Consider the following 24,724-nt stretch of genomic DNA (forward strand, 5'->3'; position numbering starts at 1 on the left):
CTGGTACTGGTTTCTTCAAACAAGCCTGACCAGGGAAATGGATCGAACAAGGACACGTCGTCGTCGCTATCGAATTTCCGGAGTACTTATATACCCACTTCAGCTTCCTCCACCACCCGTGTCACCTTATCCACCGGCTACGTAGTCAATTAATTCCATCATTCGTCATGCAGCTGGTAACTACTCGAACGCGTGTACCATACACTAGTGCTAATATATATTCTCCCGCTCGTTGTCTGCTGATGTCTGAACGTGGCGTCCCGAGTCCCGACTCCCAACTCCCAACTTGATCCATCCCTCTGCTCACCAACTCCCAGCAAGCGCTGAACACATGTCACTGGTGCTGTTCCTTCTTCCGGGAGTGGAAAAAGTGGCATGGTCAGCTCAGCGGTGAAGAGCAGAAAATGCCCTTGAGTTGACCATCGTTTCTTTGAAACAGTATGCGTAACACTTGCTCGGCTAGCTGGGCATCATTTGACCCGTCCAATCCTCATCCTCCTAGATAACCTAGGATACTCTGCCCATCCCTTTGAAGCTTCAAGTCAACTGCGCGCAAGTAGTGTAGGTCGAATGATGCCCCCACCTACTACCTCTCACGGTCTCTTGCATTATTGCATTGCATGCACCGCTCTGGCTCATGCATGCATGCATGCAGCCTCACCGCAGCCCGGTGCGCATATCTCCCTACGGTCGCCAGCAACTCGCGTGCGCGGATCTCCCGGTAGCTGCGCCTCTGGTGTATCAGCAAGCTGATATCTGCGCGGGAACACGTGTGGGCTAAGGTGGCATCAACGACGGCTTGCCGTTGCGGGTATATCCGGCACGTGAGCTAGTCTATGTACGTGGTGCAGGTATGCAAACCAAACCGCTTCACGTATGCACTAGCGCTCTAGCGCAACACAGCCAAGCAGCAAACTCCAAGCGCGTACACGAGATGACGAGAGGAGATCGGCACTCTCGCGTGTGACTCGTACCAGCGCATCGAGACCGGGAGGGCGACACGCGCAACCGCACACTACTCGCCTTCAACCATGACGATCGGGTGCGTCAGCACTTCTGCATGGATCATCGGACTACGCGGCGTCATCTCCGCCGAGCCACCGATCTGCACCAGCAAGCTGAATCCCTCCGTCAAGTTGTACGACTACATGACGGGAAAAAACAAACCGACGAGCACATCTGCTAGAAGCGACATCAACATGCATCATCCACACGACAGACCGGTGGGGAACGAGATGCAATCTCCAACAACTTCTCCGACACACACAATATTATTCAAGCGACGCATCATCGTGTCAACACCATGGCCAAGGTATTTATGACGTTGTCTTCGTCAACATCTTCATTAACAATGCCGCCGCCTCATTCACAAGATGGATATCTCCAGTGTCCTCTGACGGTACTACTACAAGATGCTTCATCGACGGCGACAAGGACCGCTCAAGACGACGACGTTCACCGCTTCATCTAGGACGACACAAGTGCATCGACAAGGCGTCATTATAGTGACGACCCATATACGGTCACACGGTCCTGGCTGTGCTCAATGTGTTTCCTCCGGTTCTGGTAAAATCGGTGGTCTCATTGCCGACAACGCCCTTTGATATCCGCAAGGTGCATCGTGAACGACTGCAACTCCGTCATGTAGAACATATCACAATTTTTTTGCACCTCCTGCTTTGTGCGGTCTCATCATCCAGGAAGACTACACCATCGTCCATGACTACCTCAACCATGTATGCATCATCATGATCGGCTACCTCGATATCGACATACTCGGCTACGTCTACAACTACTAGTTGATGTTCTACAGGTGCACATGATTTAGTTGTTAGTCTTTTCGAAGTAATTAAGAGTATCGATCTCACAGGAAGCATAGGAAATGGTATCTGCTTCTTATAGTGGTTTATCAGAATGTGCCCGCAAGTTAATTGTGATTCAAAGTAAATGCGTTGTGAAGGTGAAAATTTTGCAATAGGTAGGTTATAATGAGAATTTAAACTGCACAAGAATAAATAAAAATACAAGAGGTAATGGAAAATGAAAACATGAATATGGCTAAGGCAGTCTTAAGAAATCAGGATTCACACTAGTATGTGTCCTGCTTCACTATGCTGATGCATAATTCTAGGTTCAGATAACTGGTCCACCTCATATGTTTTTGTAAATGGAAGAAGCAAATTACAGATATGTGCATACATGCAGCAGCTCCATATCACCTAAATGTGGGGTGGAATGGTGATGGCGTGTATGATACGTGGCTACGCATGTTGGCATGTATGTGCTCACTTATGGAAACGATGTGAGGTGGCTTAGTTATCCGACCTAGAAATATGCATTCACATAATTATGTTTTATACATACTAGTGGTGAATCCAAACTCCTCGAGAACATCTTAGCGTTATTGTTAATTCAAATTGCTTTCCTTTGCTATCTCATTCTTTTACTTTATTTTCACACTTGTAATTCCAGTCACCAAACACTCGCAATATTTCAACCTCCATAATGAATTTGCTTTGGACCTCAATTAACTTGCAGACACATTACAATAACCCTCCACAAAATACAAAGACTACTCATTACTATAGATCCGAACTACACTGACCCTTCATCACTGACCCGTCATTGACCATCCGTCAGTGTTGAGCATTATAACTGACCGGCCACCGTCGTTCGTCAGTGGTAAAGATATTTTACCTCGCCTCGATGGTTATCACAGACTGGTCTAAATTGGAATCGTTTGTGATAGGTGGTCCTGATGGTCCAGTTGGACTGATTGCCATCACTGCCCAGCCGACATAGTCGACCCGTCTGTGTAGTTGTCTCATGTCTGAACCCCTGGTTTTGACGCCGGTCAGTGTTGTGCGTACACAACCTATTATAATCCATCGCCCATTCCCCCTCCAAGCCCTACCTTTACTACTGTCGCCGAGTTTGTCCTCCTGTTGGCCTTCATCTTATCCCTCCCCTACGTATGGCCGATAATCCGTGTCGGCCTCTCCGATGCCTCAGAGGCCATCTGTCATGGCCCCACCATCCCCATGCGTCTGCTCACACGTCGTCCCGACGCCACGGCGATGCTCTTCCATCAAGCCATTGCCTCTCTACCATGGGACATTGGGTTTCATCCATCTAGGCGCTTTGTCATAGACCCGACCATGATAGTTCCAGTGGTCCAGGGGTTGCTCTGCCCCGGGTCTAGCATGCTGCCTGCCGTGTCTCCCGCTCCTCATTGGGTCTCGGCGCAGGCCACAACAGGGAGCTACATTCCTTTGTAATAATGTTGCTATTTCAAATAAGCTAGGCATGTCATGCATGATTCAATTACAATTGTAGTAGATCCTTACCGTTTTTTTGTTGCTTCAATGTTATTGTTCTCGTAATGTTTTTTTACAACTATGTGATGCCTGTAATTATATATAATGCATGTTATATGTGACAATTTAATTGTGAATATGTTAAGAAGATGAGGGTCATGTTTGGACTCTTGACTCTTGAGCGCTTATCGAAGAATGAATATCATTCCCGAGAGTTGATAGACTTAACGCTATTCTCTTCAGTAGTGTGCTCACAAGAGGATATCATTCCCAAGAGGTTCTAAAATTTTGTAGGTTTAACGCTAAGTCAATGTTAGATGTGCATATATGTTATATATGTGAATCAAATTGTATTATCAAAGGATATTGTAAGAGTTGGAGATGTCTTTGTGTACCTGATGTCATATGAAAAATGTTTATATGTGTTTCTTGTGTATTGCCTGTGTAAGTTGTGTCCTGCTGTGCAGTACTTGGTATACCTATCAGTGGACGGTCACTGATACCGCTATTTCTCTAGTCCTGTCGATAGTCAACACATCACTGACCGGCCTATAGGCCCGTTTGTGATGAAGACATCATTACTAACTCCAAGGCGCAGACCAACCACTTGCACGTCAGTGATGATACAGTTTGCCTGGTCAGTGCTATTTAGAAATGTAGTAGTGACTTCATGTGCTCCTTGTGTGGTTCTGTGTGATTGATACTCTTATTTAGAGAAGCTACAAGTAAACTATGTGCACTTGGAGAACATCATGTGTTATGTAACTACATGGATGCATAATTCTAGGTTCTGATCCACCTCATATGTTTTTATAAGTGGGCAAAGCCAAGTACAAATACATGCATATATGCAGCTGTCGGCGTTCTGGAAACGGAGGTCCCCAGACTTGCCTGCCTGCGGCCCATGGCGTGGCTATGCTGGCGGGCCTGTACGGCCCATCTTCATCAACAAGGCATTCAAGACCCTCGCGAGGGGCCAAGCCTCGCGAGGCGGACGACGCAAAACCTTCTCACGAGCTGCCTCGCCAGGCAGGTTCACGAGGAGCGGAGATATCAAGGCGGGGCAAACCTCACGAGACCCTCGTGACGTGAGCCATGACGATCGACACCAGGCGGGCGCCAGCGCGCGCGGCGTCCTTGTTTCCTCTTTGGTGCTAAAGAAGCAGGCGCGGGCGCGGAGTACCAAGGCATCAAGCAAAGATTTCCATATCGGTGCAACGAGACCAAGACCAGCAGGACGGCGAGATGGAGGTCACCATGGAGCCCAAGACGGCGTCATCACCAGAGCCTTTTGCAGGCGAAGACTGCTTTTGTCAGGATAGCTTGAACTAGCTGTCCCCTTTCAAATTTGCCCGCCGTTGTTGGCTCCCTTCCCGCTCAATATTTGGGGAGAGGACCAGGGCCTATATCAGTAGAGCTAGCCACCACAGAGGGGAGGGAAGAAGTCGCGCTCTCACCGCACAAGTTCACCAAGCACAAGAACACCTCAACCTCAAGAGGTTGTTCTTCCCCTTGTACTGTTCATCATCAGCCCAAGAGGCAATCCACCACCACACACTGGAGTAGGGTATTACACCACAATGGTGGCCCGAATCAGTATAAACCTCGTGTCTCTCTATGTTGTGAGTTCGTCGAGTTCGTCCGTGAGATCTTAGCGAGCTAGGCCGTGGATCGGTAGGAGGAAAAGAACTTCGCGCGCACCCCAGAATTCGAACCTTAAGGGTTTTGCCGGAACCCCACATCCGACATTTGGCTCGCCAGATAGGGGTGCGCCATAGCTTCCCTTTCGTCGATCCGTCGCTCCGTCGCTCCGTCGTTTCCATGGCGGACGCTCGCCGCGCTCGAGCTGAGCGCCGAGCTGCCCTCACCGCCCGCGTTGCTCAGACGACTCCCGTCGGCAGGCCACCTCGTCGTTCTCCGTCTCCCGCCGCCAACGCCGGCACCGGTCCGGCGGGGAACGAGCAGCAAGCGTCCTCGCTGCACCCATCGGTGCGGCAGGACGGCCGCACCGCCACTCCATCGCTGACCCCGGCCGGTTCTTCGTCTCATGCACGCCGCGCTCCCATGGATGCGCGGGCCGCGCTCCTCGTGGCAAACGAGCTCCTGCGCTACCGCCCGGTCGACGACCTCTACGAGGAGTGGCTCGACCGCGTCGCCGAGCTCGTCCGCGACGCAGGGGGCTCCCCGGCGTCGTCCCTCTCTCTACCTCACCCTCCGCCAGCTACGGGCGACGTGGCCCGTGGCGCGCCTCCACCACCTCTGCCCCAAGACTGTGCCCTGGCGCCAAGGCGCGCGGCCCCACGGCGCGATCCACCACGCCCGGTGCCTGCGCGCGAAGAGTGGAGCTGCCAAGAAATCCCTCGGCCGCAAGAAGCTGCACCTGCGCTCCCCGCGCCACCTCGCCAAGACCGCGCGCTGCCTGCAGTGGCGACGTGTGGACCTCACCAAGACCAAGCTCGACCTTCGAGACGGGCCCCGGCAACCACGGCCGGCTGCTGCGCCTTCACCCCCGAGCTGCGTAGCGTCGCCTGGCCAGGGAAGTTCAAGCCGGACCTGCCTCCTCGCTACGACGGCACCGCCGACCCCGCCGACCCCGCGGAGTTCCTGTAGCTCTACGAGCTGAGCATCGAAGCGGCCAACGGCGACGAGAAAGTCATGGCGAACTGGTTTCCCATGGCTCTCAAGGATGGTGCCCGCTCCTGGCTCCTGAACCTGCCGCACGGCTCGGTCTCCTCCTGGGACGAGATGCGCGACCGCTTCGTTGCCAACTTCTAGGGCACCCGCGACCGCCCGCCGGCCGCGGGTGACCTGCGTCGCGTCAAGCAACAACCAGGAGAGACCCTCCATAAGTACATCCAGCGCTTCAACAACACTCGCCTCAAGATTCCCAAGGTCACGGACGAGGCCATCATCTCCGCGTTCTCCGACGGCGTTCGTGACGTCAAGATGAAGGAAGAGCTCACTATCCACGAGGAGCTGTGCACGTCTCAGGAGCTGTTCAACCTGGCGACCAAGTGCGCAAGAGCTGAGGAGGGGCGCCTTTCCCTCCTCGAGCTGCCAGCTGCGGGTGCAGAGGAAAAGAAGGCCAAGGCCAAGGACGTGAAGCGCAAGGAAGCGACCGTGCTTGCAGCAGAGCCCGACACCAAGCGGGGTAGAGATCAGCCCGAGTCATCCAAGAATAGCCGGCCGTTCTGCGCCTTCCACAACCTGAACACCCACAACACCAGTGACTGTCAATAGATCAGAGCCATCCACGAGGGGCGCTTCGGTCAACGCCCCGAACGCAGCGACCGTGGCTACGGCCGTGGAGGAGGACGTGGTGGTGGACGCTGGGACGACCTTGGCCCATGCCAGGAGTGGCGTGACCGTCCTCATGAGGACCGCTGGCAGGAACATCCTCGCGAGGGCGCCTGGAGAGACCAGCCTCGCGAGGACCGCCCTCAGGGGAATGCCGGTCTTCCCCCGCTGCCGCCACCGCCAAGGAGGAACGACGACCACCACCAAGACGAGGGGGCTGGGGGCTTCTAGGAGCCGCGTGCAATCGCCTGTATCTTGGGCTGAGCTCAGGCCCCAGCCACGCAGTGCATCTTCAAACAGTTTGCTCGTGAAGTGAACGCATTCCTCCCCAAGCTCGAGGCCACGCGCCCGCTCAAGTGGTCCTAGTGCGCCATCACCTTCAACTCGGCAGATCAGCTCAAGTGCGCAGCCACTGCTGGCGCCCTCCCGATGCTTTGTTCCCTAGTCATCAGCAACGTGCAAGTTACCAAGACCCTCATCGACGGCGGTGCCGGACTCAATGTCCTGTCCGTCGACACATTCGACAACCTCCAAGTGACATACGAGCAACTTCAGCGTACCAAGCCTTTCTCAGGGGTGACCGACGGTTCCACCACACCGATTGGGCAGGTCCGCCTCCCTGTCACCTTCGGGTAACGCAAGATCTACCGCACCGAGCTCATCGACTTCGACGTCGCCCACATCCGTCTACCGTACAACGCCATCCTCGGGTATCCAGCCCTGGCCAAGTTCATGGCCGTCACCCACCACCGCTACAACGTCCTCAAGATGCCAGGAAGCGGCGGAATCATCACGGTCCCATGTGAAGAGAGAGATGCGGTGTGCTCCCTTGAGCGCGCCTTCCAAGCTGCAGCAATCGACGACCCCGACAGCATAAGTGAGGGCCCTCCGGAGGCCATCCCCAAGAAGAAGCAGCTGCGCCGTGCAGGATCTCAGGAGGGTGGCGACGCAGCTGGAGCCTCATCAGGATCAGCGCCCGCTCCAGGGGCGCCTCCCTCCATCGCATAGGAAGGCGCGCCCGACGCCCTCCTCGGGCAGGGCTCGGGGGCTCTCTTCTGGAGGGCCTCGGACCTTGCCAACCTCACGAGGGAGGCGCTTGGGCACCACTTGGAGGCGTGCTTCGCGGCACGTTTCCCTCAGGAGAACACAGGGCAAGGAGCGCCATATTGGGGAACGTAGTAATTTCAAAAAAAATCCTATGCACATGCAAGATCATGGTGATGCATAGCAACGAGAGGGGAAAGTGTTGTCTACGTACCCTCGTAGACCGTAAGCGGAAGCGTTATATCAACGCGGTTGATGTAGTCGAACTTCTTCACGATCCGACCGATCCAAGTACCGAAAGCACGGCACCTCCGAGTTCTGCACACGTTCGGCTCGGTGACGTCCTTGCCTTCTCGATCTAGCAAGAGGGGCGAAGTAGTAGATGAGTTCCGGCAGCACGACGGCGTGGTGACGGTGTTGGTGAAGAACAATCTCCGCAGGGCTTCGCCTAAGCACTACGAAAACTATGACGGAGGATAAACTAGAGGGGACAGGGTTGCCGACACATGGCTTGGTGTTTCTTGATGTGTCTTGGGTGCTAGCCCTACCCCTCTATTTATATGTTGAGCCTTGGGGTCAAAACTTGGAGTAAAAGCCTCCACAAAGTCGGTTTCACCCGGAAGGCAAGAGTCCTTCTCGGACTCCAGGGCCAGACGCCAGGGTTCCCGGCGTCTGGACCCAGACGCCAGGGACCCTGGTGTCTGGCCCCTGGGCTCCGCAAAACTTCCTTTCGCGCTTTCCAAAAACCTCGTGGGCTTTCCTCTTTGGCCCAGATAAAGTGTTCTCGTGCCCAAACATTTCTGGAAACATCCGGAACCCCTTCCGATGGATTCCGGAACCTTTCAGGAGATCAAACACTACTATCCACATATCAATCTTTACTTCCGGACCATTCCGGAGTTCCTCGTCATATCCGTGATCTCATCCAAAACTCCGAACAACATTCGGTCACCAACATACATAACTCGTAGTACTATATCGTCAACGAACGTTAAGCGTGCGGACCCTACGGGTTCGAGAACTATGTAGACATGACCGAGACACCTCTCTGGTCAATAACCAATAGCGGGACCTGGATGCCCATATTGGCTCCTACATATTCTACGAAGATCTTTATCGGTCAGACCGCATAACAACATACGTTGTTCCCTTTGTCATCGGTATGTTACTTGCCTGAGATTCGATCGTCGGTATCTCAATACCTAGTCCAATCTCGTTAACGGCAAGTCTCTTTACTCGTTCCGTAATACATCATCCCGCAACTAACTCATTAGTTGCAATGCTTGCAAGGCTTATAGTGATGTGCATTACCGAGTGGGCCCAGAGATACCTCTCCGACAATCGGAGTGACAAATCCTAATCACGAAATACGCCAACCCAACAAGTACCTTTGGAGACACCTGTAGAGCACCTTTATAATCACCCAGTTACGTTGTGACGTTTGGTAGCACACAAAGTGTTCCTCCGGTAAACGGGAGTTGCATAATCTCATAGTCATAGGAACATGTATAAGTCATGAAGAAAGCAATAAACGATCAAGTGCTAAGCTAACGGAATGGGTCAAGTCAATCACATCATTCTCCTAATTATGTGATCCCGTTAATCAAATGACAACTCATGTCTATGGCTAGGAAACTCAACCATCTTTGATCAACGAGCTAGTCAAGTAGAGGCATACTAGTGACACTATGTTTTGTCTATGTATTCACACATGTATCAAGTTTCCGGTTAATACAATTCTAGCATGAATAATAAACATTTATCATGAAATAAGGAAATAAATAATAATTTTATTATTGCCTCTAGGGCATATTTCCTTCAGTCTCCCACTTGCACTAGAGTCAATAATCTAGTTCACATCGCCATGTGATTTAATACCAATAGTTTCACATCACCATGTGATTAACACCCATAGTTCACATCGTCATGTGACCAACACCCAAAGGGTTTACTAGAGTCAATAATCTAGTTCACATTGCTATGTGATTAACACCCAAAGAGTACTAAGGTGTGATCATGTTTTTCTTGTGAGAGAAGTTTAGTCAACGGGTCTGCCATATTCAGATCCGTATGTTGGGCTTTGAGTCTTACTGAATTTCACACCTTGTAACACAGGCAAGAATTCTTTCTTTGACTGTTCCATTTTGAACTACTTCAAAATCTTGTCAAGGTATGTACTCATTGAAAAAACTTATCAAGCGTCTTGATCTATCTCTATAGATCTTGATGCTCAATATGTAAGCAGCTTCACCGAGGTCTTTATCTGAAAAACTCCTTTCAAATACTCCTTTATGCTTTCCAGAATATTCTACATTATTTTCGATCAACAATATGTCATTCACATATATTTATCAGAAATGTTGTAGTGCTCCCACTCACTTTCTTGTAAATACAGGCTTCACCACAAGTCTGTATAAAACTATATGCTTTGATCAACTCCTCAAAGCGTATATTCCAACTCCGAGATGCTTGCACCAGTCCATAGATGGATCGCTGGAGCTTGCACATTTTGTTAGCACCTTTAGGATTGACAAAACCTTCTGGTTGCATCATATACAACTCTTCTTTAAGAAATTCATTAAGGAATGTAGTTTTGATATCCATTTGCCAGATTTCATAAAATATGGCATTTTGCTAACATGTTTCGGACAGACTTAAACATCGCTACGAGTGAGAAAATCTCATCGTAGTCAACACTTTGAACTTTGTCAGAACCTTTTTTCGACAAGTCTAGCTTTGTAGATAGTAACACTACTATCAGCGTCCGTCTTCCTCTTGAAGATCCATTTATTTTCTATGGCTTGCCGATCATCGGGTAAGTCAATCAAAGTCCACACTTTGTTCTCATACATGGATCCCATCTCAGATTTCATGGCCTCAAGCCATTTCGTGGAATCTGGGCTCATCATCGCTTCCTCATAGTTCGTAGGTTCGTCATGGTCAAGTAACATGAACTCCAGAATAGGATTACCGTACCACTCTAGTGCTGAACGTACTTTGGTTGACCTACGAGGTTCGGTAGTAACTTGATCCGAAGCTTCATGATCATCATCATTAACTTCCTCACTAATTGGTGTAACCATCACTGGAACTGATTTCAGTGATGAACTACTTTCCAATTCGGGAGAAGGTACAATTACCTTATCAAGTTCTACTTTCCTCCCACTCACTTCTTTCGAGAGAAACTCCTTCTCTAGAAAGGATCCATTCTTAGCAACGAATATCTTGCCTTCGGATCTGTGATAGAAGGTGTACCCAACTGTCTCCTTCGGGTATCCTATGAAGGCACATTTCCCCGATTTGGGTTTGAGCTTATCAGGATGAAACTTTTTCTTGTAAGCATCGCAACCCCAAACTTTAAGAAACGACAACTTTGGTTTCTTGCCAAACCACATTTCATACGGTGTCGTCTCAACGGATTTAGATGGTGCCCTTTTTAACGTGAATGTAACTGTCTCTAATGCATAACCCCAAAACTATAGTGGTAAATCGGTAAGAAACATCATAGATTGCACTATATCCAATAAAGTACGGTTATGACATTCGGACACACCATTATGCTGTGGTGTTCTAGGTGGCGTGAGTAGTGAAACTATTTCACATTGTTTTAACTGAAGGCCAAACTCATAACTCAAATATTCGTCTCCGCGATCAAATCGTAGAAACTTCATTTTCTTGTCACGATGATTTTCCACTTCACTCTGAAATTCTTTGAACTTTTCAAATATTTTAGACTTATGTTTCATCAAGTAGATATACCCATATATGCACAAATCATCTGTGAAGGTCAGAAAATAACGATACCCGCCACGAGCCTCAACACTCATCGGACCGCATACATCAGTATGTATTATTTCCAATAAGTCAGTTGCTCGCTCCATTGTTCCAGAGAACGGAGTCTTAGTCATCTTGCCCATGAGGCATGGTTTGCAAGCATCAAGTGATTCATAATCAAGTGATTCCAAAAGCCCATCAGCGTGGAGTTTCTTCATGCTCTTTACACCAATATGATCTAAACGGCAGTGCCACAAATAAGTTGCACTATCATTATTAAATTTTCATATTTTGGTTTCAATATTATGAATATGTGTATCACTACAATCGAGATCCAACAAACCATTTTCATTGGGTGTATGACCATAGAAGGTTTTATTCATGTAAACAGAACAACAATTATTCTCTAATTTAAATGAATAACCGTATTGCAATAAACATGATCAAATCATATTCATGCTCAACGCAAACACCAAATAACACTTATTTAGGTTCAACACTAATCCCAAAAGTATAGGGAGTGTGCGATGATGATCATATCAATCTTGGAACTACTTCCAACACACATCGTCACCTCGCCCTTAACTAGTTTCTGTTCATTCTGCAATTCCCGTTTCAAGTTACTACTCTTAGCAACTGAACCAGTATCAAATACCGAGGGGTTGCTATAAACACTAGTAAAAGTACACATCAATAACATGTATATCAAATATACTTATGTTCACTTTGCCATCCTTCTTATCCGCCAATTACTTGGGGTAGTTCCGCTTCCAGTGACCAGTCCCTTTGCAGTAGATGCACTTAGTCTTAGGCTTAGGTCCAGACTTGGGCTTCTTCACTCGAGCAGCAACTTGCTTGCCGTTCTTCTTGAAGTTCCCCTTCTCCCCTTTGCCCCTTTTCTTGAAACTAGTGGTCTTGTTAATCATCAACACTTGATGCTCTTTCTTGATTTCTACCTTCATCGATTTCATCATCATGAAAAGCTCGGGAATCGTTTTTGTCATCCCTTGCATACTATAGTTCATCACGAAGTTCTACTAACTTGGTGATGGTGACTAGAGAATTCTGTCAATCACTATTTTATCTGGAAGATTAACTCCCACTTGATTCAAGCGATTGTAGTACCCAGACAATCTGAGCACATGCTCACTGCTTGAGCTATTCTCCTCCATCTTTTAGCTATAGAACTTGTTGGAGACTTCATATCTCTCAACTCGGGTATTTGCTTGAAATATTAACTTCAACTCCTGGAACATCTCATATGGTCCATGACGTTCAAAACGTCTTTGAAGTCCTGATTCTAAGTCGTTAAGCATGGTGCACTAAACTATCAAGTAGTCATCATATTGAGCTAGCCAAACGTTCATAACATCTGCATCTACTCCTGCAATAGGTCTGTCACCTAGCGGTGCATCAAGGACATAATACTTCTGTGCAGCAATGAGGTTAATCCTCAGATCACGGACCAAGTCCGCATCATTGCTACTAACATCTTTCAACTTAGTTTTCTCTAGGAACATACCAAAATAAAACAGGGGAGCTAAACACGAGCTATTGATCTACAACATAGATATGCTAATACTACCAGGACTAAGTTCATGATAAATTAAAGTTCAATTAATCAAATTATTAAAGAACTCCCACTTAGATAGCCATCCCTCTAATCCTCTAAGTGATCACGTGATCCATATCAACTAAACCATGTCTGATCATCACGTGAGATGGAGTAGTTTCAATGGTGAACATCACTATGTTGATCATATCTACTATATGATTCACGCTCGACCTTTCGGTCTCAGTGTTCCGAGGCCATATCTGCATATGCTAGGCTCGTCAAGTTTAACCTGAGTATTCCACGTGTGCAAAACTGTCTTGCACCCGTTGTATTTGAACGTAGAGCTTATCATACCCGATCATCACGTGGTGTCTCAGCATGAAGAACTTTCGCAGTGGTGCATACTCAGGGAGAACACTTATACCTTGAAATTTAGTGAGAGATCATCTTATAAAGCTACCGCCGAACTAAGCAAAATAAGATGTATAAAAGATAAACATCACATGCAATCATAATATGTGACATGATATGGCCATCATCATCTTGTGCCTTTGATCTCCATCTCCAAAGCATCGTCATGATCTCCATCGTCACCGGCATGACACCATGATCTCCATCATCTTGATCTATATCAATGTGTCGTCACATGATCGTCTCGCCAACTATTGTTGTTGCAACTATTGCTATCGCATAGCGATAAAGTAAAGCAATTATTTGGCGCTTGCATCTTATGCAATAGAGAGACAACCATAAGGCTTTTGCCAGTTGCCGATAACATCAACAAAACATGATCATCTCATAACAACTTATATCTCATCACGTCTTGACCATATCACATCACAACATGCCCTGCAAAAACAAGTTAGACGTCCTCTACTTTGTTGTTGCAAGTTTTACGTGGCTGCTACGGGCTGAGAAAGAACCGTTCTTACCTACGCATCAAAACCACAACGATAGTTTGTCAAGTTAGTGTTGTTTTAACCTTCTCAAGGACCGGGCGTAGCCACACTCGGTTCAACTAAAGTTGGAGAAACTGACACCCGCTAGTCACCTGAGTGCATAACACGGCGGTAAAACCAGTCTCGCGTAAGCGTACGCGTAATGTCGGTCCGGATCGCTTCATCCAACAATACCGCCGAACCAAAGTATGACATGCTGGTAAGCAGTATGACTTATATCGCCCACAACTCACTTGTGTTCGACTCGTGCATATAACATCTACGCATAAAACCTGGCTCGGATGCCACTGTTGGGGAACGTAGTAATTTCCAAAATTTTCCTACGCACACGTAAGATCATGGTGATGCATAGCAACGAGAGGGGAGAGTGTTGTCTACGTACCCTCGTAGACCGTAAGCGGAAGCGTTATATCAACGCGGTTGATGTAGTCGAACGTCTTCACGATCCGACTGATCCAAGTACCGAAAGCACGGCACCTCCGAGTTCTGCACACGTTCGGCTCGGTGACGTCCTCGCCTTCTCGATCCAGCAAGAGGGGCGAAGTAGTAGATGAGTTCCGGCAGCACGACGGCGTGGTGACGGTGTTGGTGAAGAACAATCTCCACAGGGCTTCGCCTAAGCACTACGAAAACTATGACGGAGGATAAACTAGAGGGGACAGGGTTGCCGGCACACGGCTTGGTGTTTCTTGATGTGTCTTGGGTGCTAGCCCTACCCCTCTATTTATATGTTGAGCCTTGGGGTCGAAACTTGGAGTAAAAGCCTCCACAAAGTCGGTTTCACCCGAAAGGCAAGAGTCCTTCTCGGACTCCAGGGCCAGACGCCAGGGTTCCCGGCGTCTGGACCCAGACGCCAGGGACCCTAGCGTCTGGCCCCTAGACTCTGCAAAACTTCCTTTTGCGCTTTCCAAAAACCTCGTGAGCTTTCCCCTTTGGCCCAGATAAAGTGTTCTCGTGCCCAAACATTCCGGGAAACATCCGGAACCCCTTCCGATGGATTCTGGAACCTTTCCGGAGATCAAACACTACTACCCACATATCAATCTTTACTTCCGGACCATTCTGGAGTTCCTCGTCATATCCGTGATCTCATCCAAAACTCCGAACAACATTCGGTCACCAACATACATAACTCATAGTACTATATCGTCAACGAACGTTAAGCGTGCGGACCCTACGGGTTCGAGAACTATGTAGACATGACCGAGACACCTCAATAGCGGGACCTGGATGCCCATATTGGCTCCTACATATTCTACGAAGATCTTTATCGGTCAGACCGCATAACAACATACGTTGTTCCCTTTGTCATCGGTATGTTACTTGCCCGAGATTCGATCGTCGGTATCTCAATACCTAGTTCAATCTTGTTACCGGCAAGTCTCTTTACTCGTTCCGTAATACATCATCCCGCAACTAACTCATTAGTTGCAATGCTTGCAAGGCTTATAGTGATGTGCATTACCGAGTGGGCCCAGAGATACCTCTCCGACAATCGGAGTGACAAATCCTAATCACGAAATACGCCAACCCAACAAGTACCTTTGGAGACACCTGTAGAGCACCTTTATAATCACCCAGTTACGTTGTGACGTTTGGTAGCACACAAAGTGTTCCTCCGGTAAACGAGAGTTGCATAATTATAGTCATAGGAACATGTATAAGTCATGAAGAAAGCAATAGCAACATACTAAACGATCAAGTGCTAAGCTAACGGAATGGGTCAAGTCAATCACATCATTCTCCTAATGATGTGATCCCGTTAATCAAATGACCACTCATGTCTATGGCTAGGAAACTCAACCATCTTTGATCAACGAGCTAGTCAAGTAGAGGCATACTAGTGACACTATGTTTTATCTATGTATTCACACATGTATCAAGTTTCCGGTTAATACAATTCTAGCATGAATAATAAACATTTATCATGAAATAAGGAAATAAATAATAACTTTATTATTGCCTCTAGGGCATATTTCCTTCACGCCCACCACTCAGGAGTTCATCACCAAGACCACTCAGGAACTGCAAGACGCAAGGGCCATGCGCGGCAACCACCGCTCACGAGGCGCAGCTCTTCATCCAGGCGAGGATGCCGGGCTGCGCGTTTGCATCGACGTCCCAGGGCTCAACAGGGCCGCATCTCAGGAGCTTTTCTAGCCTTCGCGTGTGGGCCGTTGCGAGGGCCCACCACACAGCTACGTTCGCATGCCCTTCGGCTTGCCGAGCGTGGCGTCAGCCTATCAGCGCAACATGTGGCGTGTCCTGGCGGCTCAGGAGGTCAGGTACCACGCCGTCCTGGCGGAGATGGAGATGGTCCTTAGGGAACCACCTGAGCCCCCAGAGCCTCCCGAGGCTCAGGGCCCCGGTGGCCCGTGAGGAGCCATTCCCTCGACTCATGCCTTCAGCTGCACCAACTCTTCTTCGTCGACAGAACCAGGTGACATTTTCCAAGTTCATTTAGCTGGGAGCGCCCCTCGGGCTGCATTATTCCCAGGCCGCGTGGGTCCGTCCCTGTGGCATGTATCCCTTTTGCTTATGTCTTTAGCTTACCTTGTTGGGGGCGCCCCTCGGGCTGCATCATCCCCAAGCCGCTCGGGCCTGACCCAGTGGCACGTATTTTTCTGCATTTACTTAAGCTGGTTTGCCTTCCATGCTTAACCTGCCTGATTGCTACCTGTTCGGTCGTCGCCCCCACGGGGCCTCCTCACACTGGCACGACGCTGGTCCATGGGCCCGTCCCTGCCACGTCGACAAACCTGAGCGGTCGAGCTCTGGCTCGCGGCACGCCTCGCGCACGTCACCTCACCAGGCCCTCAGTGCATTCGTGTCCTCACCAAGCGACCAGCGGCAGGCTGGCAACCATAACGGCAAAACCGTGTCTCCCTTTGTGATGGATTACAGGAACCTCATGAAGAAGACAGCGGGCGGCACCCCGAGCTTCCTTTTCCTTCGTGTGATTCGCTTGCGCGTTAAAAGGGGGGCTCCTGAGCATCGCGACTCAGGAGCTCTTACTGGCTCTCCAGCCCTCACCCCTGGCCTTGACCACGGCATCGCGACCTGGCATACCAGCGGCGGCTGAGCTCGCTCGAGGGCCGGGACCTGAGGACGTAGAGCACTAAGGAGAGCATGGGGAGGGGAAGACTCGTGTGGGCCTAACCTAGCTATGCTGCGGGGATCTGCGCACAGGCCTGGCGCATCGCGAAGAATCGACCCCGCGCCATTGAGATAAGTCTCGCGCTCGGATCGGCTAATTGTTGGAACCTTAGGGTCGCGGTCATCGCAGCTCTGCCGCGGCCACGTCGCCTCCCTTTCTTACCTTGCCGTAGCTGCTTGAGCGCTAAAGGGGACCTCCTGAGCATCGCGCCTCAGGGGCTCTTACCGGACCTCGGGCCGCACACCTCCTGGCCTTGACGACGGCACGCGACCTGGCATACCAGCGACGGCTGTAGCCTGCCTGGGGACTGGGACCTGTCAGCGTAGAGCAACAAGCTATCGCGGGGTTGGAAAGGGGAGACCGAGCCTTGACAGGACATGCGCTCGCAAATTTTCATACACAAAAGGGCATCACGAATCCTTACACACCCCCACGGGGTACCTCATGATCCTCCGCAGGAAACGGAAACGAGAACTAATACGAATCCTATCTACACCCCCCCCCCCCGTGGCGGACGCCATCATCAACAGTGGGCCACGGGAGACCGGCGCCTCCCACGATCACAGGTAATGATGGTTTTCCTTGCATGTCGCAGGGACTTGTCACGTCAAGCAGTTGCCGAGGCAGCGTGGGGAAGCACAGATGCCCACGTCCAATCAACCGTCACGCGTCGACCAAGGCCGCAGGCTTTTGGGGCCCGCGGCGCTCCGTACTTGACCCTTGGCTTCGCCTCGAAGCCAAGCCCGAGCGCGCCTTGGGCACGGGGGCTACTGTCGGCGTTCTGGGAACGAGGGTCCCCAGACCTGCCTGCCTGCGGCCCATGGCGTGGCTATGCTGGCGGGCCTGTACGACCCATCTTCATCAACAAGGCATTCAAGACCCTCGCGAGGGGCCAAGCCTCGCGAGGCGGACGACGCAAGACCTTCTCAGGAGCTGCCTCGCTAGGCAGGTTCACGAGGAGCAGAGATATCAAGGCGGGGCAAACCTCACGAGGCCCTCGTGACGTGAGCCATGACGATCGACACCAGGTGGGCGCCAGGCGGGCGCCAGCGCGCGCGGCGTCCTTGTTTCCTCTTTGGTGCTAAAGAAGCAGGCACAGGCGCGGAGTACCGAGGCATCAAGCAAAGGTTTCCATATCGGTGCAATGAGACCAAGACCAGCAGGACGGCTAGACGGAGGTCACCATGGAGCCCAAGATGGCGTCATCACCAGAGCCTTTTGCAGGCGAAGACCGCTTTTGTCAGGATAGCTTGTACTAGCTGTCCTCTTTCAAATTTGCCCGCCGGTGTTGGCTCCCTTCCCGCTCAATATTTGGGGAGAGGACCAGGGCCTATATAAGTAGAGCTAGCCACCACAGAGGGGAGGGAAGAAGTCGCGCTCTCACCGCACAAGTTCACCAAGCACAAGAACAACTCAACCTCAGGAGGCTGTTCTTCCCCTTGTACTGTTCATCATCAGCCCAAGAGGCAATCCACCACCACACACTGGAGTAGGGTATTACACCACAACGGTGGCCCGAACCAGTATAAACCTCGTGTCTCTCTGTGTTGTGAGTTCTTCGAGTTCGTCTGTGAGATCTTAGCGAGTTAGGGCGTGGATCGGTAGGAGGGAAAGAACTTCGCGCACACCCCAGAGTTCGAACCTTAAGGGTTTTGCTGAACCCCACATCCGGCAGCAGCAACCCCGTATTACATACACCACTACCATTCCTCTCCACATTCAATAAATTACTATGTAGACCTTTTTGTACACACTCAAATATTAAGTGTCATAGGCTTTTCTCCACCCTGAACCTACGATGTTCCTAGAGACCTTTTATACATCCACACTTTTCGTTGGAACCGAGCACATTAGCTAGCCATGAATAATGCAAGTTCCTGCAACAATTGGCACACTGTGCACCTCAAGGCTCTGATAAAAATTAGTGAAGTTTTTTACATGAGTCTGCTAGCTCTTCAAAATTCCCCAGGCCAAATTCCCATTTGGTGTGCATGGGCTAAATTGATTAAGATAGTTGCACATATATGAGATGAAACACATGATTGACGGTCTATTTGAGCCAGTAACGATCAACCCTCCTTGGACAAGGGTCTATCCAAGTGGCTAGATTTTGACCGGCGTCGTAGATCCACTCAAGCAAAAGAGCCATATGGAATGAAAAATAAAGGACACGGTGTTGAAATTTGTGACCGCCTCCTTTATTTCCAAGGAACCTTAGCATATAGAATGCCTCAAATTCTAGCGAGACAATTCTTTTTGCAACTATAGAATCGGCACCTAACTAGTTGGTCTCTAATTTTCCAACCAATCACTCCAAAATCTCTAAATGTTGGCAAATTTGAGCTTTCGTAAATGTTGGCTTGCCAAAAACAAATGGAGTCAAATTTTGGTTCCAAAACCAGGCAACCCTAGATCATCGAGGAGTGTAGAAACAAGAAAAGAAGGGGTTTTCTCTATTCGCAAATGATCAAATACCATAGCGTCCACATGGTTAACTAACACATGTGCAAAGAAATTTACACCCCGAAGGACAGTGAAGACATGTCGAGTCGTCACTGGAAAAAAAGGACACGCCGAGCTGTCAAAAAGGTAAAAGGAATAAAAAGACTACTATTACTTAATTAGTGTGTACATTTTATGGCGCAGTCCGTCTATAAATCATCTGGTAATTTGATGATTATTCAACCATAAATTATCCTAGATGAATATGTCCATTGCACAACTAAAATTGAAATTCAAAAAATTTCAGTCAACTTGATCAACCGAGGGATCTTCATCCAACGGCCGACTAAAACCCTTTACCCCTACACAAAACCCCACCGCACACACAAGTCCTGTGACAAAGAGAAGCTTCCCGGAGGCCCCTCAAAAAAAAAAGGAGCTTCCCAAAGGAAGGCTAATGGCCGCCGCTCCGCGGGAGACGGCGCTCCCATCTAACTTGACAAGACAAATTTTGCGTGCTTGTTTGCGAATCACAGCCGACTGAATTCAGTTACCACTTTGATTGGCACCCTTGTTTCTTTCATAACAGAACTGTCTGAACCCAACTGCTCAATTGCTTGGTCCAAAATCGCAGCATTAAAACTGTGCAGCTCAAGCAGTAATGTTTCTTTGGAGCAATGGGCTCTTGCAATAATGAACAGTTCCTTTTCTTTAAGAATCAGTACCGTAAGCAGTCTGTAGGTTAAGCTAGATGGGCTTGACTTTCGCTGGAGAGAAAGTAACAAACTGGGCCCTTCGGAGATCCATATGCCGATTTTTGGACGGAGTCCGAGGAGAGATCATGGCTGAGCCATTGGCGCACTCTTCAGTGGGTTCAAGGTGAGGGACAGCGAGCGGGTGGGAGCCAAGATCGGCGGCGAGAAGATACACAGCCTGAAGGAAGAAGTAAAATGCATGTTTCGCTGTAGCAAGCCCTCGCACAAATGCACGATACATTTCAGGGTGAATCTAAAAGTATCTATAAACTTGGTCAGTGTTTATAATGTTTGACTCGATTTTGGATCCATGGATCCGTTGTCTAATAAGCTGATATAGTGTTACCCTGAATCGGGTGAAACATCTTTATTGTGCTACATGATGAATATACTTTTGTGCGCGCATACGACGTGACGTCACACCTTGTGCGTGGCACCGACATCGGAGACCAAAGGGTAAGTAAGTCGGGGCGTGGGCACGGCGCAGAGCCTGGTGACGCGCGGTGCAGTGAGGCCGAAAATGTCGGTCATGTCGAGCTCCGACGGCTTCATGCCGTCGGGTAGCGCCCAGCTAAACCCGTGGGCGAGCTGTGCGACAGCAAATTCCAGTGAGTAGATGCCAAGCGCCATTCCGGGGCACGAGCGGCGGCCGGACCCGAACGGCAAGAACTCAAAGCAGTTACCCTTGAAGTCAAGCCTTGCGGTCTCCCCTTCCCCTGTCATAAACCTCGACGGTCGGAATGTGTCGGCGTCCTTCCACACCTTGGCGTCGCGGCCAATGGCGAATACATTGATCATGACACTGGAGCCCTGGGGCACCAAATAGCCACCGATGACGCAGTCCTCGGCGTTCTCGTGGTGGAGAATCGGGATGGGTGGGTGTAGCCGGAGTGTCTCCTTGATTACGCACTTGAGGAAGGGGAGCTTGTCGAGGTCCGACTCGTCCACGTTTCGGTCGAGACCCACCATGTCGGTGAGCTCCTGCTGCAGCCGACGGAGGTCGTCGGGGCTGTGCATCATCTCCGTCATTGCCCACTCGATCCCCGATGCCACCGTCTCCGTCCCACCAAACATCACGTCCTGCCGAGCATACACATATAGAGATGCAACCACGTTATATTAGATTATTATTACGCGTGTGTGCCACACACAAAAGCAAAAACAGATCGTTCTCATATGACATACTCACGGTGTACACAAATGAGATCACACATGATGTCATACTCACAATGTAGGAAGACCGGACTCGGAATTGGTTTTAAAAAGGAAAAATGTTTACATATTTTACAAATTACTTGTGTGATTTTGAAAAGTGTTTCGTATCTTATAAATGGGCTCACATAGTTCTTTCAAATATTCACACAATTTTAAAATTATTGAAGCCTTTAAACACCGTCCCTGTAATTTTAAAAACCGTTTGATGTTTTAAAATATTCATGCAGTTTCAAAAAGTTTCATGTAAATTTAAAAATGTGTTCACATATTTATAAAATAAAATGTGCTCATTTTTTAAAATGTTAATGTTTTTTGGAAAAGTATTAAAGTATTTTATAAAATGTTTGTGTGTTTATAAAAAAATATTTTAATCTTTTTTGTAAAATGAAACATGGAAAACAAAAGTAATAAAAACTATCAAGGAAAAAATTCAGAAAAAATACAAAAACACAAAACCGGAATAATAAACGAATAAGCTGGAAAAAAAAATCTGAAAACACCCATAGCTATATCCTATATGTGCATCTTCAGCAAGAACGAATAGGGACCACTAGAGCCTGACTAACTGGAGACGTTCTAGTAATATTTTACGGGTATAATTAATTAAAGAGTTGAAGGCGATGCTCACTCACCAAGATTTTACGAGTAATTAAAGAGTTGACTTAGACCAAAAGTATAATGATATGTAAACTGAGAATGGAATTTTCGGTGTCCTTACCATGATCATGGCCTTGATGTTTTCACGAGTGAGGCGGAGCGAGTTCTGCAGGTCGTCGCCAGCGGCCTTCTTCGGCTTCGCCTCAGGGAGGAACGCGAGCATGTCGTCCACCATGTCGGCGTCCACGTCGTCGGGGTTCTTGCTTCTCTTCATGTGCTCGTCGATGATCTTGTCGATGAACTCGTCCAGGGCGGCGCGCGCGGCGCGGGCGCGCACGTTGAGGCCCTGGTCCGCCCAGCCGAGCCACGGGATAAAGTCGCCGATGCTGGACCCGCCGAAGAGCTGGGAGAACTCCTGCATGATGGCGATGAACTCATCCCGTTTCCCGGCGTCGCCGGCGGCGTCAGCGCCGAACGCGGCGCGGAAGGTGACGTTCTTGGTGAGGTTGAAGATGAGCTCGCCGAGGTTCACGGACTCGCCACTCCGCCGGGCCACGGCACGGGCCAGCGCCGCGGACTCGTCGCGCACGGCGAGCCAGGTCCCCGCACGGCGCCGGCTGAAGAGCTTCATCACGCACAGCTTGCGCATCTGGCGCCAGAAGGGCCCGTAGTGCGCGAACGCCATGTCGGCACGGTCGTAGGTGAGGTAGATGGCGGCGACGGTAGCTGGCCGGTTCGAGAAGGCGACGTCCTGCGCCTGCAGCACCTCCCGGGCGTACTCTGGCGTCGACAGGACGACGGCGTGGACCTGGCCGAGGCGGAGGTGGAGAATGCCGCCGTACTGCTTTGCCAGAGCCGCGAGGCCCCGGTGGGTCAGCTGGTCCATCATGAACATGTTGCCGACGATCGGCAGCGGGTACGGCCCCGGAGGCAGCGGCGGCGCCTTGGCCTTGCCACGCCGCCGCTGCCGCTGCAGCTCCACGAAGACCACCAAGGCAAGGAAAAGCCAGCTCAGTGGCTCTTGGAGCCAGTCCATGGCTATCTTGGCCAAGCCCGCCATTGATTGATACTCAAACTACTGGAAGCTCCAACTTTTTTGTTTTGTTGGGTTATTCGATTGTGGGGGTTTCAGGTTGATAACGCTCGCGGAGTGGAGCTGAGGAGGAAAGTGGAGGGAGCAGGGTTTATATAGTACTAGTATGAGATTTGCTAACTGGAGTTAAGTAGGGGAAGGGGTAGGCTCTGGGATGCATGGCACAAGAAAATTCAAATGGTAGTGGGAACAACCATTGCCCCGGTCTTTGTTAGCCCCCTGCGAGAGGTTGGCCTAGCACCGAGCTGGGATGACATGCTTGTACTATTCTGCTTTACCTCTCCTATAACCTCTCCTAGAGCCTACTGATCTTTCGAAAAGATTGGTCGGGTCGCGAGCCGTCAGATCTGATGTCATCAACAGACCAAGCGGCACCCTTCATGGTTGCAATAGAGTTAATGTTGCAGAACTCTTTGCAACAGAAGTTATGTTCCAGAAATCTTTGCAACAGATATCTTGTTGCAGAAAACCTCCTCGCGCCTGCTTGGTGGCATAATTGCCAACAAGACACTTGTTGCAAATCTTCTTGCAACAAGACCCTTGTTGCAAAAAGCATCTTCAGTTCTTTAGAAGAAGAAAAAATATCATGTGGAGAGAGAGAGAGAGAGAGAGAGAGAGAGAGAGAGGATGCAACTCGTGGATTTGGTCTGGCGGCAAGCAACACACCTGCAGCACTGGTCGAGCGGGCACTCACGGTGAGGGAGATGGCCAGCAACAGAGGCCATGAATCTGGCTCACGAATCTGGGTGAGGGAGCATAGGTCGGGGAAGATGGTCGGCGATGGGAGCCACAAATCACGGCTAGAGCACGAGGAGGCCATGCGGGGAAGAAGAGGCGAGAAGGAAGAGATAAGGTTGTGGTAAGCGAAGCGGACACGTGGCAAGTGAAGGAGACGACCGGTGCCAAAGTGGTTTTCAGCCGGTTGCCCCCAACCATTTCCCTTGTAAGAAAGACATTATATAGTTACTTGAAATCAGACGGGGTGCTCTCTTTTTTCCACAAACAAATAGAAAAGTCGAGTTTTCTAAATCTCGACTGTTTGCTTGAGGGTGGAAAACAGAATTAAGGGTGGAAAGTGCTTTCGGTGGACCGGCACATGAGCATGTTGTCGTTTTTTCCATCGAAAGAGCACTCAGTAATCTCCTGAAAAGATCACTAATAAGCTTTTGCTGTCATCTTAGAATTCTACACCTCAAGATGAAAATCCGAAGAAAAAAAAAGGTATACTCATAGGCATGTTATTTGGTTCACGTGATTTCGAAAACACAATGACAAAATGAGGAGGGAGAACATCGTGCTTCCCCCGTCGATTACCAGTAAAGAAACTGTCACGATATCCCTCACAAAAAAAGAGAGAAAAAGCTGTCACAATACGTGCGTTCGATAGAATTGTAAGGTGACAGTAAAACCTTTTTTTTAGGGGGGACAGTAAAACCTTGTTAGTGATCTTTTCAGGAAATGTCTGAGTTTTTTTTTTTTGAAATGAGGAAATGTCTGAGTTAGTCAACGGAACATCTCG

At 49.5% G+C, this 24,724-nt stretch overlaps 1 protein-coding gene across 2 annotated transcripts; it reads right to left on the minus strand.

Moving 5' to 3' along the window:
• Positions 1-20,049: 20,049 nt before the first annotated feature.
• Positions 20,050-23,485, minus strand: LOC109786811 (cytochrome P450 84A1-like). 2 transcript variants are annotated; one of them, XM_073509087.1, is made up of 3 exons: positions 22,234-23,485; positions 20,724-21,380; positions 20,050-20,553 (listed from the first exon to the last, which is right to left on the minus strand). In XM_073509087.1, exons 1-3 carry the CDS (start codon positions 23,170-23,172, stop codon positions 20,293-20,295), a joined length of 1,857 nt encoding a protein of 618 aa, XP_073365188.1. In that variant the 5' UTR covers positions 23,173-23,485; the 3' UTR covers positions 20,050-20,292. The 2 variants fall into 2 exon arrangements, with proteins under 2 accessions (XP_073365188.1, XP_020200952.1); XM_020345363.4 differs by having other exon boundaries at positions 20,484-21,380; positions 22,234-23,478.
• Between the last annotated feature and the right edge of the window lie 1,239 nt (positions 23,486-24,724).

Source organism: Aegilops tauschii, chromosome 2 (assembly GCF_002575655.3).
Source record: "Aegilops tauschii subsp. strangulata cultivar AL8/78 chromosome 2, Aet v6.0, whole genome shotgun sequence".
Classification (NCBI taxonomy): domain Eukaryota; kingdom Viridiplantae; phylum Streptophyta; class Magnoliopsida; order Poales; family Poaceae; genus Aegilops; species Aegilops tauschii.

Bases quoted from the DNA above. Each gene is read 5' to 3' on its own strand.
- LOC109786811 (XM_073509087.1), bottom strand. From the start codon at position 23,172: ATGGCGGGCTTGGCCAAGATAGCCATGGACTGGCTCCAAGAGCCACTG. The intron at 21,381-22,233 runs GTAAGGACACCG...TATGCTCGGCAG, and splicing joins ACATCAAGGCCATGATCATG to GACGTGATGTTTGGTGGGAC. The intron at 20,554-20,723 runs GTGTGACGTCAC...AGATACTTTTAG, and splicing joins ATGTCGGTGCCACGCACAAG to ATTCACCCTGAAATGTATCG.